Source organism: Lipomyces japonicus, assembly GCF_038497905.1.
Source record: "Lipomyces japonicus strain CBS 7319 unplaced genomic scaffold V1514scaffold_107, whole genome shotgun sequence".
Taxonomy (NCBI): Eukaryota; Fungi; Ascomycota; class Lipomycetes; order Lipomycetales; family Lipomycetaceae; genus Lipomyces; species Lipomyces japonicus.
The window spans coordinates 1-12333 of NW_027117919.1; the positions used below are offsets into that span (position 1 = coordinate 1).

At 41.4% G+C, this 12333-nt stretch overlaps 4 protein-coding genes and 1 non-coding gene across 5 annotated transcripts; 3 read left to right on the forward strand and 2 right to left on the reverse strand.

Moving 5' to 3' along the window:
- The first annotated feature begins 154 nt into the window (after positions 1-154).
- On the forward strand, positions 155-226 carry V1514DRAFT_t131. Its single transcript has one exon. It is a non-coding gene; the product is annotated as a tRNA-Pro (tRNA).
- A 2453-nt stretch (positions 227-2679) lies between these two features.
- Positions 2680-3315, reverse strand: V1514DRAFT_349388 (uncharacterized protein; the record flags this gene model as incomplete). The annotated part of the gene is made up of 2 exons (XM_066929367.1): positions 2680-3253; positions 3275-3315. 2 exons carry the CDS (start codon positions 3313-3315, stop codon positions 2680-2682), a joined length of 615 nt encoding a protein of 204 aa, XP_066780544.1.
- A 671-nt stretch (positions 3316-3986) lies between these two features.
- On the forward strand, positions 3987-5925 carry V1514DRAFT_322927 (uncharacterized protein; the record flags this gene model as incomplete). Its single annotated transcript, XM_066926154.1, has 2 exons — positions 3987-4865; positions 4930-5925. 2 exons carry the CDS (start codon positions 3987-3989, stop codon positions 5923-5925), a joined length of 1875 nt encoding a protein of 624 aa, XP_066780545.1.
- A 297-nt stretch (positions 5926-6222) lies between these two features.
- On the forward strand, positions 6223-8909 carry V1514DRAFT_339400 (uncharacterized protein). Its single transcript, XM_066928977.1, has 2 exons — positions 6223-6441; positions 6530-8909. The coding sequence occupies exon 2, from the start codon at positions 6611-6613 to the stop codon at positions 8804-8806; it is 2196 nt and encodes a 731-aa protein (XP_066780546.1). The 5' UTR covers positions 6223-6441; positions 6530-6610; the 3' UTR covers positions 8807-8909.
- Positions 8882-11031, reverse strand: V1514DRAFT_364995 (uncharacterized protein; the record flags this gene model as incomplete). Its single annotated transcript, XM_066929800.1, has 9 exons — positions 8882-9531; positions 9553-9749; positions 9783-9828; positions 9853-9948; positions 9970-10115; positions 10137-10161; positions 10189-10458; positions 10695-10724; positions 10750-11031. 9 exons carry the CDS (start codon positions 11029-11031, stop codon positions 9172-9174), a joined length of 1452 nt encoding a protein of 483 aa, XP_066780547.1. The 3' UTR covers positions 8882-9171.
- Between the last annotated feature and the right edge of the window lie 1302 nt (positions 11032-12333).

The window sequence follows — 12333 nt, forward strand, 5'->3', positions numbered from 1 at the left end:
CCGAAAGAGACACGTGCGTCCTCTTGAAGTCAGTGATTTGGACGACAGAACCTTGGCTGGTGATGAGGAAGTCATCTGGGAGGTGGTCGGGTTGACCCTCGGTTCGTTAAATTGACTTTATTGTTTTACTAAAAATAGCTTTTTTACTAAAAATGGCCGTGTGGTCTAGTAGTATGATACTCGCTTTGGGTGCGAGTGGTCCTGGGTTCAATTCCCAGCTCGGCCCTTAATTTTTAATATTTTGCCAATGCAAGATTTTTTGATTAATTAATTGTTTTTTTTTAACCTTCATTTAGTTAAAATATATGGATTGTTAAGATATTGTTGGAGTACATCCTCGGGGATGCTGGACAACTTCGTCTGTTACAATGACAAAATCTTCGTTTATTGAATATTAGTTTCCCTCGTCAAATTTTTAATATATATTCGTTGGTTTTAGTTTTATGTTACTTTCAATTTTTTTGTCACTATTTAGTGACGCGTTTGGGACACTCAATTATTTTGGGAAAAAATTCCCCCCTCTAGTCTTGTAGCTTTAGTGAGAACGGTACTCGTCTGAGTCCGTTCAGCACGGTCACTTGAAGTAGACTAACTCTACAAGGAATTAGTTAATAATAATAGGAATCGTAATTAACTCAACTATAATATATAACTAAATTACTTGGAATCGTGGCTACTATAATTCGCGTTGGTGTGCTTACTTAGATAGACTTTTGCACGATCAGTGTTAAGTGGAAAAGGAACTTGATTTTTTTCAACTCTCCCAAAAGGATAAGCCAATCTAAGGGCAATTGTTTCAGTTATGGTCTGCTGTAGTACAAATAATCTATCTCTTATTCAGTGTCCATTTAGTGCTACCACTGAAAGTACAATCAAAATAATTTCCATACAATAAACTTTATACACTAAACCTTATTCATGGGATCTAATCAAAATGGTATGGCTTATAAAGGCTGCCAAAAGCCAATTGGTATGAACCATAACCGTAGATGCAATAGGAGAGGAACCAAAATAAAATAAGGAATAGAAAAATTAAGTGAAGGTACCATACGTTTATCAGGATTTAAGGGAAGTATTTTCGAAGGCAAGGGCCAACGATTTGCCGCCAAGAAGACCATGAAATCACAAGACTGAGTTGGTAGAAGAGAAGAAGCCACCGACGTGTAAAAATTTATCCATTGTCAGAACCAGAATTGGAAACACTAAAGGAATACTTATATGAGAATTTAGAGAAAGGGTTCATTAGAAGATCGCACTCACTAGCTAGTGCAGCATTGTTTTGTGCCAACGAAGGATGGTACAAAGAGACCGGTTATTGATTATAGAGGATTGAATAAAATCACAGTGAAGAATAGCTACCCAATACCATTGATTAGTGAGCTGTTGAATAATTTGCAAGAAGCAATATTTACCAGATTGAACTTGCGGGGAGCATATAATTTGGTGAGGATCGCGGAAGGCGATGAGTGAAAGACTGCATTCAAGATACGTTATGGATAGTTTGAGTATTCGGTGATGTTGTTTGGATTGGTTAATGTGCCTGCGACGTTTCAAGGCATTAACTAATGAATAAAGTGTTGCACGAATTTTTAGACGTTTGTGCCATAGTCTACCAAGATGACAACGGAGGAGGGACACATTGTATAAGTGGCGTCATACCCTGTCAATCGTATCATAGTTCCTGCCGATAATCGTATCGTCAACCCTCGGCTTAGCCAATATTTTAGATCATTATCGTCAGAATTTGGCTTATACGATACAGTTGACGGTTGGGACAAATCCCGACGATATCATATTGTGAACAGTCACTTGTCTATGTGTGATGATGCCTTAGAGTACGGCGTGATCGTTTTATGACAATATTATCCCTGGGCAGTTTTACGCCTATAAGTGTTTTAAAGGTTCGCAATTGGGCGAATATGGATCTAGTTTTAACTCGAGCTTTCACTCACATTCAATTCAGAAATTACAGTTGAAATAAACATTATGCTGTTTTGTTATTTAACACAAACACAAATAATCAGTATGTAATTGCACCGTTTGAGATGTGGAATACATTTTTGTATAATGCTATCTTGAGTGTGCCTAATCAAAAACAAACTTCTAATGTAAAAGTAAACCAAAATGGAAAATTGGATGTTTCCAATTCAGCAGCCAACTTTGGCCTATGCTCAAATGTGAGCCTGGAAAGATAAAGAAATGTGACGTCGACTATGCATAAATGTCAGTCCTTTACTGCTTCGGGATAAGTAACCAGTTTTAACAGTACTAGTTTGAATAACCTAGACCACGCACACTTGGCAGAGAATGGTCTTGTAGACAAAAAGGTCATGACAAACAAAATCCTATACAGAGATTTACCACTTTTTTGGGTGCCTCCTATGGACAATTTTTTAACCCTATTTTTATACTTCTATGTACAATATTTCCCCATCTATATGGATGAATAAGCTTAATCCCCTTAGTAAAGACAATAATAATACTTTGACGAAATATTTAGCTAGCCATGTAAAGGCTGATAAATATGCACAATGAAGTCATGTGACAAGTGCCCCCAAAGTGCTAAAAATTAGCGCCGAGAAAAAAAAGGTGCTTAATACACGAATTGTTGTGTGCATGAATAAATGAATGAATCAGCCAACCAATATCATGAATCGTTTTAAAGGGCAATATGTATAACTAAGTAAGGAGTCGAATATAAGCAAGGACGAGAGCAAAAGTACCGGTGCACACACCAATGAGCCACTGCATAACCTGAAACTTAACAGCTTCAATTTGGGTCTTGACGTTTGCCAATTCAGAATCAATCCGGGTGTCAGTCTCCTTAATCTTGAGTTCATGAACGGCGGCCTCTTCCCTAATTCTGCCCTTTTCAAGGTTAAGGTCAAGGCGAACGTTTGCTTGGCTTTTTGCAATCTCATCCTTCAGCTGAGTACGAAGCTTATCCATGTTAGCCATGATGCGCTCATGCTCATTCCTTATTTGGGTAGAGTCAGTCTTGTCAAGAGAGAGAAGCTCAGACCTAAGCTTTGTAAAATCGACTTTCTGCTGATATGCCTGCCGCGAGAGAACTTCTTTTCGGACGAGAGTTGTTGCCAGTGAGTCAATAGACTCAGCCAAAACTTCGTCAAGAGCTTTAAGCACGGCCTCAGACTGCGTTTGTGAAAATCCAGCGGCCTCGAGGCGCTGAGCGAGTTTGAGTGTATCAAAGTGATGATTGGCACGAAACGATGCCGAAACGAACAGCCGGCGACTGTGTTGACCAGACGAAAACCGAATTAGCGAACCTATGACTGTGCAACGGGATATAAACATTGTTAATTGTCAATTGGCAGGGATGTTGGTAGTTGTTGTAAACGGCACGTGTGTATGTACTAGTTAGTACTCTTACGGGTTTGGTTTCGGCGGTTTCGGTTGGGATTGGATAAGATTTTTGCTTTGGGTTTGGGTTTTGCTATTTATTGTATAAGTTACTACGTCATCGCCTATAAAAACCGGTATGAAGCAGTTGCACATCGTATGCAATTAACTAACTAATTATACAGGCAACAGCGCATGGTTTTCACACCTGCCCGGTCAAAGGGGACGACGTAGGTGCGCAATTACATAACACATTGATTGTTATAATAGCGCCCATCCGCCACCGGAGACCGAATGCGGGAGCATGGCTTACCCCGCATTGTCGATTTAATAAGTTTTTCAATTATACTACATGCACAGGAGCTACAATTGTTATTGTTGTTGTGTGTGTTTAACTCGGATTCATGGAGGCTCCGGCGTTGACCCCGCGCGGGACGGACGGAGGCAGTTTATGGAGAGAGATGATTGTTTTGGACAATGGATGTTAATAAATATATATATAATGCCCATATTCATGTCCATATTCATGTCCATGATATCAATCTTTACGTTCTCGTATCTTCTTCTTATCAATTAACATATACTAGTCACTACATTATCGTCTGATTTGTTCTTTCCTTTAAGAAATGGCTGCCATCACACCTTCGCAGTATCCGCCTGTATCGTTTGAGACTACGTCGACCCCGGCCGCCGACCTTGTTCACAAGGCCGGTCAGTCATTTGCGACGGACAACATTCTTGCCCTTGCTCAGTCTTGGGTTCAATCTATTAACAGGGCTTTTGCTCGAGGTGCGGTCACCGAGATTGCAACCCACTTTCTTCCCACAGGCTACTGGCGCGACTTTTTAACTTTGGAATGGAACTTCCACACTTTCCAGGGCCGTGACAAAATTGCAGACTTTCTGGCCTCGCACCTTGCTTCTTCTCGTGTTTGTAACTTTGCCGTGGATCTGTCCGACAAGGCAATCAAGCCTGTCGTGTTGACTCCGACGGAGGGTGTTGAATGGATCCAGGTGTTTTTGACTTTTGACAACTTCGTTGGCAAGGGCCAAGGCGTCGTTCGCTTGGTGCGCGATCCTCTTGACTCTTCCTCAATCAAGGCATTTACCCTGTATACTGGCTTGGAATCCATTAATGGCCACGACGAGCTCATCGAGGCCAACCGACCTCTCGGCGTCAATCACGGCCAACATCAAGGCCGCCAGTCCTGGGCTGAAAAACGTGCCGTTGAGCTAGAATTTAACCATGCGGAACCTACTGTTATTATTGTTGGCGCTGGCCAAGCGGGCTTGACTATTGCTGCTCGTTTAAAGATGATTGGTATTAGCAGCTTGATTCTTGAACGCAACGTCCGTATTGGTGATAACTGGAGAAAGAGATACAAATTTCTGGTTCTGCACGATCCTGTTTACTATGATCATTTGCCTTACATTAACTTTCCTGACTCGTGGCCAATTTTTACCCCAAAGGACAAGTTAGCAGATTTTTTCGAAAGCTACGCTAGCGTAAGTTGATAAACACTCTTATTAGTTTTTGTATAATATATTACATGCTAACAGTTTTGGCCAGATCCTTGAACTGAACGTTTGGACCGAATCCTCTCTTGATTCTGCCTCGTATGACGATGAAACCGACAAGTGGACGGTTGAAATTACTAGAAAAGACGGATCCAAGAGAACGCTCCATCCAAATCATATCGTTCAATCTACTGGTCACTCCGGTGAACCTAATATTCCTACTTTCCCTGATCAAGATAAGTTTAAGGGCAAGATCGTTCACTCGTCTCAGCACACGACCGGTGCTGATTTTAAAGGCCAAAAGGCTATCGTCGTTGGCTGCTGCAATTCCGGTCACGATATCGCCCATGATTTTTACGAGCAGGGTGCCGATGTAACAATTTACCAGCGCAGCTCCACATACGTGATGTCATCCGAAAACGGGCTTGGTCAGCTTTTCAAGGGATTGTATGATCCCAATGGACCTGGCGTGGATAAAGCTGATTTGGTTTTCTATTCCACTCCGGTTAACGTTAACCATCTTCTTCATCGAGATTTGACGAAGACCATTGCCGGTCTTGATGCTAATATTCTAAACGGTCTCGAAAAGGTCGGGTTTAAGCTAGATTATGGTTATGATGGTTCTGGATTCCTTATGAAGTATTATCGTCGCGGGGGTGGTTATTACCTTGACGTTGGTTGTTCCACCTTGATTGCTGACGGCAGGGTTAAGGTAAAGCAAGGCGCCGCTATTACTTCATTTACTAATGACGGAGTTCTGTTTGCTGATGGTTCAGAAGTCAAGGCAGACATTATTGTTCTTGCTACTGGTTACAAAAACATGCGCGAGACGGCAAGAAAGATTTTTGGCGACAAGGTAGCTGACAGATGCAATGAAGTTTGGGGACTTGACGACGAGAGTGAGTTGAAGACAATGTGGCGTGACAGCGGTCATCCTGGGTTTTGGTTTCATGGTGGAAATCTATCGCATTGCCGGTTTTTTTCCAAACGGTTGGCATTACAAATACTTGCCGAAGAACTTGGTCTTAAGAAGAAATCGTCAAAGTAATATGATTTATTGTACCTGAAACAGGATTGGTATTTGTATTTGCATTTTAAATTGAATTTAAATAAATAGTTAAATTTTTAAATGTAAAACGTTTAAATTTCGCCTTAACTATTTTTTGCGCATGCCACACGTGTGATACAGTTGCACTAATTATTAATCTTAATCAAAATGTTTCCTTAATCCATAATAAAATACGAACAATAGGTTTTTTTTTAACAGCCGATTTGTGTAAAATTATCGTTAAAATAAGCAACGCAAACCGATTACTAATGTATTATGTGATACATATTTCTAAATTGGACTAATCCCAATCCGTATTAAGCAAAACAGAGGACTCAAAAAGGCACAACCCAACCGTCAACCAGATAGCCACTTCGTAGTATATTATAAACTTATCCTGGAGTTCTTGAAATTCTTTTTTTTGCTCCGCATTTTAAAACGCATATTAATAGATAGTTATCTATATTTGTATTATTTAGAAGTTTTTGGACACTTAAAACCGTTAATTTGAGAAGGGTATGTTTAATTTTAGATCACTCGTCACGAATGCGAGCTCTATCATAGCGTCTATAGCTAAAACTAATTTGCTTATAAATTTTATTAGTTTAGCTACATTTGACTATTGCAAATGTTCTCGTCTTTGCTTGTTGCTTTTGAATAGATTATAATATCAGAAACTTTTCATATGCCAATCAAATTACCGAAGTTTGCTCGCAAGCAAAGCGTTGACGACGAAGGCCCTGGCTTTGTGTACTTTATGCCTTCTCACGATCCATCACTTCGCGGGGACTCTTCAACGTCTACCATCCCTTCTGCCGGTCCACGTACACCCCCGCCATCTCGAAATATGCGGTCAATATCTCCCGGCAAATTTCCTACTGGCTCCGCAAGTATGCGTGCGGTTGCCGACAATCACGCTTCCTCTCGTCCGACAAGTACGATCGTTCCAAAACAGAACACGCCTGGCGAACCACATTTTTTTGACCAGATTGTGTTTGAACCGCCTACTCCGGCATATATGAAATCACCAACTACAGAGGACACAATTTTAGGAATTTCATCTAATGGGGGTCTCGATATTTATGCTTCGCCTCCTCAACATTCAGATGATGAACTTATTAATTCTGGTCGACATTCTCGAAGTTATTCGCAGTCTTATTTTGGATATGCCGAACGGGATGGGTCTTCTCACTCTTTAGATAAAATGTTGAAGAATTCTCCCGATGTGATCAAATCGGGAATAAGAAATATTAAGCTTTCAGCTAGTGATGAAGATATTGAGGAAGATCAAGATGAAGATAATATGTCGTTTATTGAAAGTAATCGTCGTTCTGAGGTTGAATTAATGGCAAAAGGGGCACAAGTTCAAGAGATGTTGCAACGCGATCAGGTAGTTAAGTCTCAAATTGATGAAGCACCCGATAGTCCTCCTCAGGTTCTTATAAATATTCCACACGAGGCGGCTGCCTATCTTGCGACACAAGATCAATTATTATCTCCGCCATCGGATGGTTTAACTCAAAAAAAAAAACGAGTGATGACAATGACAGAGTTTGAAAAATATCGACGACAAGGTAGTTTGCCGGAAAAGGAAGACGACGATGACGGCTCGGATTTGTCATTAAGTTTGGACGATACAGATTTGGATGAGCATGATCAAGCATCCCGACAACGGCAACGTCAACGTCAAAGTGTGAATCTTGCAATCTATAGACAACAAATGCGCAAAGTTACCGGTAAATCGATGCTTCCACCATCTCCAAGAGCTCACATGCCATCGTTTACTTTGTCACCTTCGTTTTCAAGGAATTTTGAAGATGAAGAAAATGAAAATAGCAATGATGGCGACGATGACGACGTTCCACTTGGAATTCTTCAAGGGCGCCATATTGGCGCAAACCGGCCTGCATCAATTCGCGGCGGTGGTATTCCAATTTACCCAAGAGAGTTGACATTACCTGAACAACTACACGATCACTCTTTAAATCCTCCTTCAGAAGTTCGACCAACGAGAGGATTGATTCATGAAATTGCCAAGGAACAGGAAGCCAAGCTCCAAAAAAGATCTGTTCTAAATTTTGCACATTTCGATCGCCCAAGCTCACCGATGCAGCGTGGTTATTCTCCTCAGCCGATGGGATCAGTATACCCTCCTCCACAAGTGCAAACAGGTTTTTATCCTTTGGGGCAGGGCTTTCATTCACAAATATCTGGGCAAATGCCTACAATGGGTATGCCATCATATGATCCGAATTATCTTAATCCGGATGTGCAGGCCCAGATGCAACAACTTTTGGGAATGCAAATCCAGATGATGCAACAGATGCTTAATCAACAGAACCTTTCAGGACTATCATCATCGCAATTGCCTTCTCCTCATCTTTCACCATATCAAGCTCATGTTGCACCAGCCCCGCCGCTACCACCACCGCAACAACAATCACAATCACAATCACAACTACATGAATTGCCACAACAACAGCCACCGCAACTAGCAGCGACAACACCATTAACAACAATTAATGGACCTGAGATGCGGAAGGATGTAAGTTCAACTTACATTTCAAACCCGTTAAGGTACAGAACGTTGCCATCACAACCGTCATTGACTAATTTAAAACTTCCATCTCCTGTTTTGCAGTCACTGTATGTCGGAGATAATGATAGCCCTGCTGAGTTGCATTCCTCGATTCGGCTTGTATCATCAGATGGGAAAAGTGAGGAGCTCGCGCCTGCGTTACCAATTGGACATGAAGATATAGTTCCAGAAGCTCATGATGACAAAAATGGCAACGACGAATGGGAAGTTATAAGAGAAAAAAGGGCTTTATTGAGGAAAGCTTGGAAGGAGCGGAAGGGTAATAATGTTAAATCAATTTAGTTTAGTGATTACTGCATTTGGTAAATATTAGCAATTTTGATCAAACACATTGCTATATGAAATTACAATACAATATCAAGTAATAAAAATCATCTATTTATACATACAATTAACTAACATGATTTTGCGAAAGATAACAAAATCAAACAAAGTGCAATGCAAGAAATATCGGGACCAACAAAAGAAAAATTGAAATATACAATAAAAAAACAAAAACCAAGCCAAAAAAAAATAAATTAAAAAAGCATAACCTTTCAAAATGATAAACTAGAACCAAAAAACAGTATGTATATGGTACATCTCATCTTTAGATTGATCGAAAATGCCTATATAAAAGCAAAACAAATGAAACTATTCTGGAAGGCCTACTTTGTCTTTCCGCTCCAAATTTCCTGTAATGCAGTCTCGAAAAACTCTTTGTTCTCGGTAATCATCTTATCGCGAACTCTGGCAACAGCTTGTTTCTTCTGCAGCCATGCATCTTTGCTTAATTTTGATATTCTAGAAAATGCAGTCATTTCATTTTCGCCCTCTTCCTGTTGCCAAACTGCTTCGACAGGAATGTGAGAATAAGCAGCATGAATGTTTTTATCAACAAGAAGAGGAGTGCCGACAATTAATGCAGATGCAATTGATGACGATGCTTGATGAAGAGTATAAGCTGGAGAAGCAAACGTAGGAATAATCATTATTGCCAGACCTAAATGGGCAAAATATTCGGGAAACTCCAAACCGCGTACGTAAACTATTTCACTTTGAATCTGAGGTGGAACATTCATTTTCTTTCCAGAACCAACAAGATGTAATTTTCCATTGGGTTTAGCCTGCTGGTATTGCTCAAAAATCTTGTTGTAATTCCGCCTCCAAGGCTCGTATTTGCCAGGTATGGCAGCAAATGCGTTAGTACTGTCAACCGTAACGCTACCATCATCTACTCGGAATACTGGATGAACAATTGAAGCCTTGTACTCAACACTTTCGTCGGTCTCAAAAAAAGTGGGGAAATTCTTTTGCACAAATCGCTGGACGTGAGGAGAAAGAGTTACGACTTCCCATTGACCTTTCTCGATCCAAGGAACCATGTACGAAATCTGTTTTGCGTATGGTGATTCACCATCAGGTCGCGCATCCCATTTGGAAGCCTCGTGAACAATGCAGTAAACTCTAGCCCCGCGTTCCAAAAATGCAGTTAGAGCATTCGACGTGTTATTAACGTCTTCGGGACATGAAGTCAGAAAAATAAGATCGGGACTGCCAGAATTGGGGTTAAGTTTGGTAGAGTCAGCGATTTGGAGCCCGTACGGCTGTGCTTCTTTCTCCAGCATTGGACCGACGCCAAACCTGTGGGAACCCTCCTCTCCAGCCCAGAGAGTAATATTGACATCAGGCAGGGATGAAAATGCGCGAAGAAATGGAAGAACAACTTCAAAATGATAGCGCGGAGTATTGATTAAGAATATTTCCATTCTACCCCGTTTTTCTTGCGATGCAGTCGTATCTTGTTGAGCTTGGTCAGGAATAGGGAATCCTGGCTGAGATACCTTTTCATTCTTAGGTTCTTCAACTGCTGTTTCTGGAAACTTTGGTTTCTCATCTACAGCGGGTTCAGGAGCAAATTTGTTGTTTGCTCCATCAGCAGGCACGTCGTTTGCCTGTTGTTGATTTGTCCCAGTCCCCAAAATGTCAGACGTTTTGCTGCTTGCATCAGAATTTGGCAAACTCGCGGCATCGTCCACATACGACTGTTCTTGCGTTGTGCCTTGTGACTCCTGTTGGTGATGCTCATGAGTGTGTGAAAGTTCAGCAAGAGAGCTTGGAGCGTGAGCATCTAATTTCTGGTCCGATGCAGCATTGCTTGCTACTGAAGTAAGATCATTAACGGAGGCACCACCTTTATTGCCAATGACGTTGGTATAATCTTCGGCGGACGCAGACGGGGAAACCTCTTTGGCTTGAGTGTCGTCGTCTTCGAGAATCAAGTCGGAATTGCCAGTACCCGTAGAAAAATCAGGCTTTGCAGGCGGTTCGGCAAAATTTGCAACTTTGGGATTCGAACCGGCTTGAAAATTGTTGTTCCCGGTCAAAATGGAGGGCAGCTTATACTCGTCATTTGACGCGTTGGACCCTTTATTGGACACGGATGGCGAAGTAAAAAGAATGACCAGAACAACGAGCACGACCAAAATGCGGACAATTGCCCATCCAGATAAACGAATAGAACGCATCTTTAACCGCGAAGAAAAGGGCGAGATTATAAAACGGCTAAGAGCGTAGCGGAAAGAGAGATAGAGGAAAGAATGGAAGGGGGCCAGCGGGAAAAGCTTGATATGTTGCGCACTCAAGATGGGATGCAGCAACTTTCACGGCACGGTAAAAGCCACGCGCGCACCCTGAGTTGAGTCGCTTTTTTCGGCCAGGGATATTTAGGTTAGTTTTTTTTTTTTTTTTTTTTTTTTTGGCTGCACCTTGCTGCTGTCCGTGCGTTTGGCTTTTTCCCAAGTTCAATCGGGCCTGCCGTGTGTTGAGAAACAAGTATATGCTACTCAATGCGGTACTGATTTGTTGTGTACAATGATTGCATGTATGGTTTTGTATGGTGGTGCCTTGGAGGTTCATGGTTGAACTTTTAAACTTGGAGGGTCCGGGATTTTTATCGTCAGTTATGAACGAACCACCTGTCGTTTTCACATCTTCGTTCTCTTTTCCGGTGAAAATGGAAAAAAAGGAAAAGAGAAATCATACAAGACACCTTATAATTGAATTATTAAACCATACAACGTTCGTATAAATGGAAAGCACATTTATCGCACAGTCACGTGAAATAGGTATAGGAAGTACTATTTGCCACTTTTGGAAGACATCCCACGTTACATTATACTGCATATTGCAAGGAATAAAGTGAATCTTCCTGAATTTATTGTCCTTCAACGATTTTTCAATAGACATAGGGCTGTTTCACGGATTGCGGATAGTGCGGATAATTGCAGATATGCGGATAATGTCCCAATTAGGACTAGCTTCATTTATAGGTTAGGGTTATTAACGTAGGTCACACTTCTACTCCAATCCACACGTCTTTTACCTAAAGCATCATTTCTGTGCCAAAAAAATGGAATCGTCTTCAAATGAAAGTCGTTTATTGTTAGCCGTTCAGGCTATAGATAGAAACCCCAAATTAAGCATTCGAGCTGCTGCAAAGATCTATGAAGTCTCAAAATCTACTCTTGCTTACAGATTGAAGGGTAGACGTTCTCGACAAGATTGCATCCCCAATTCGATGAGACTGACGAGACTAGAAGAGGAAACTCTTTGAAGATACATGTTGGATTTAGATGCGCGAGGATTTCCACCCGGATTGCTGATGTGGAAGCTATGGCCAATGTCCTGCTGGCAGAGCGCGACGGGGGACGCGTCGGGAAGAACTGGTCTTCGAAGTTTGTCAAGAGACAGCCAGAGTTCCGGATGCGATTTAATCGTGGTTATGACCACCAGAGAGCCTTCTGCGAAGATACAGCAAAAATTAACGC

Excerpts from the sequence above, each read along its gene's own strand:
- V1514DRAFT_339400 (XM_066928977.1), top strand. The coding sequence starts at position 6,611 with ATGCCAATCAAATTACCGAAGTTTGCTCGCAAGCAAAGCGTTGACGAC.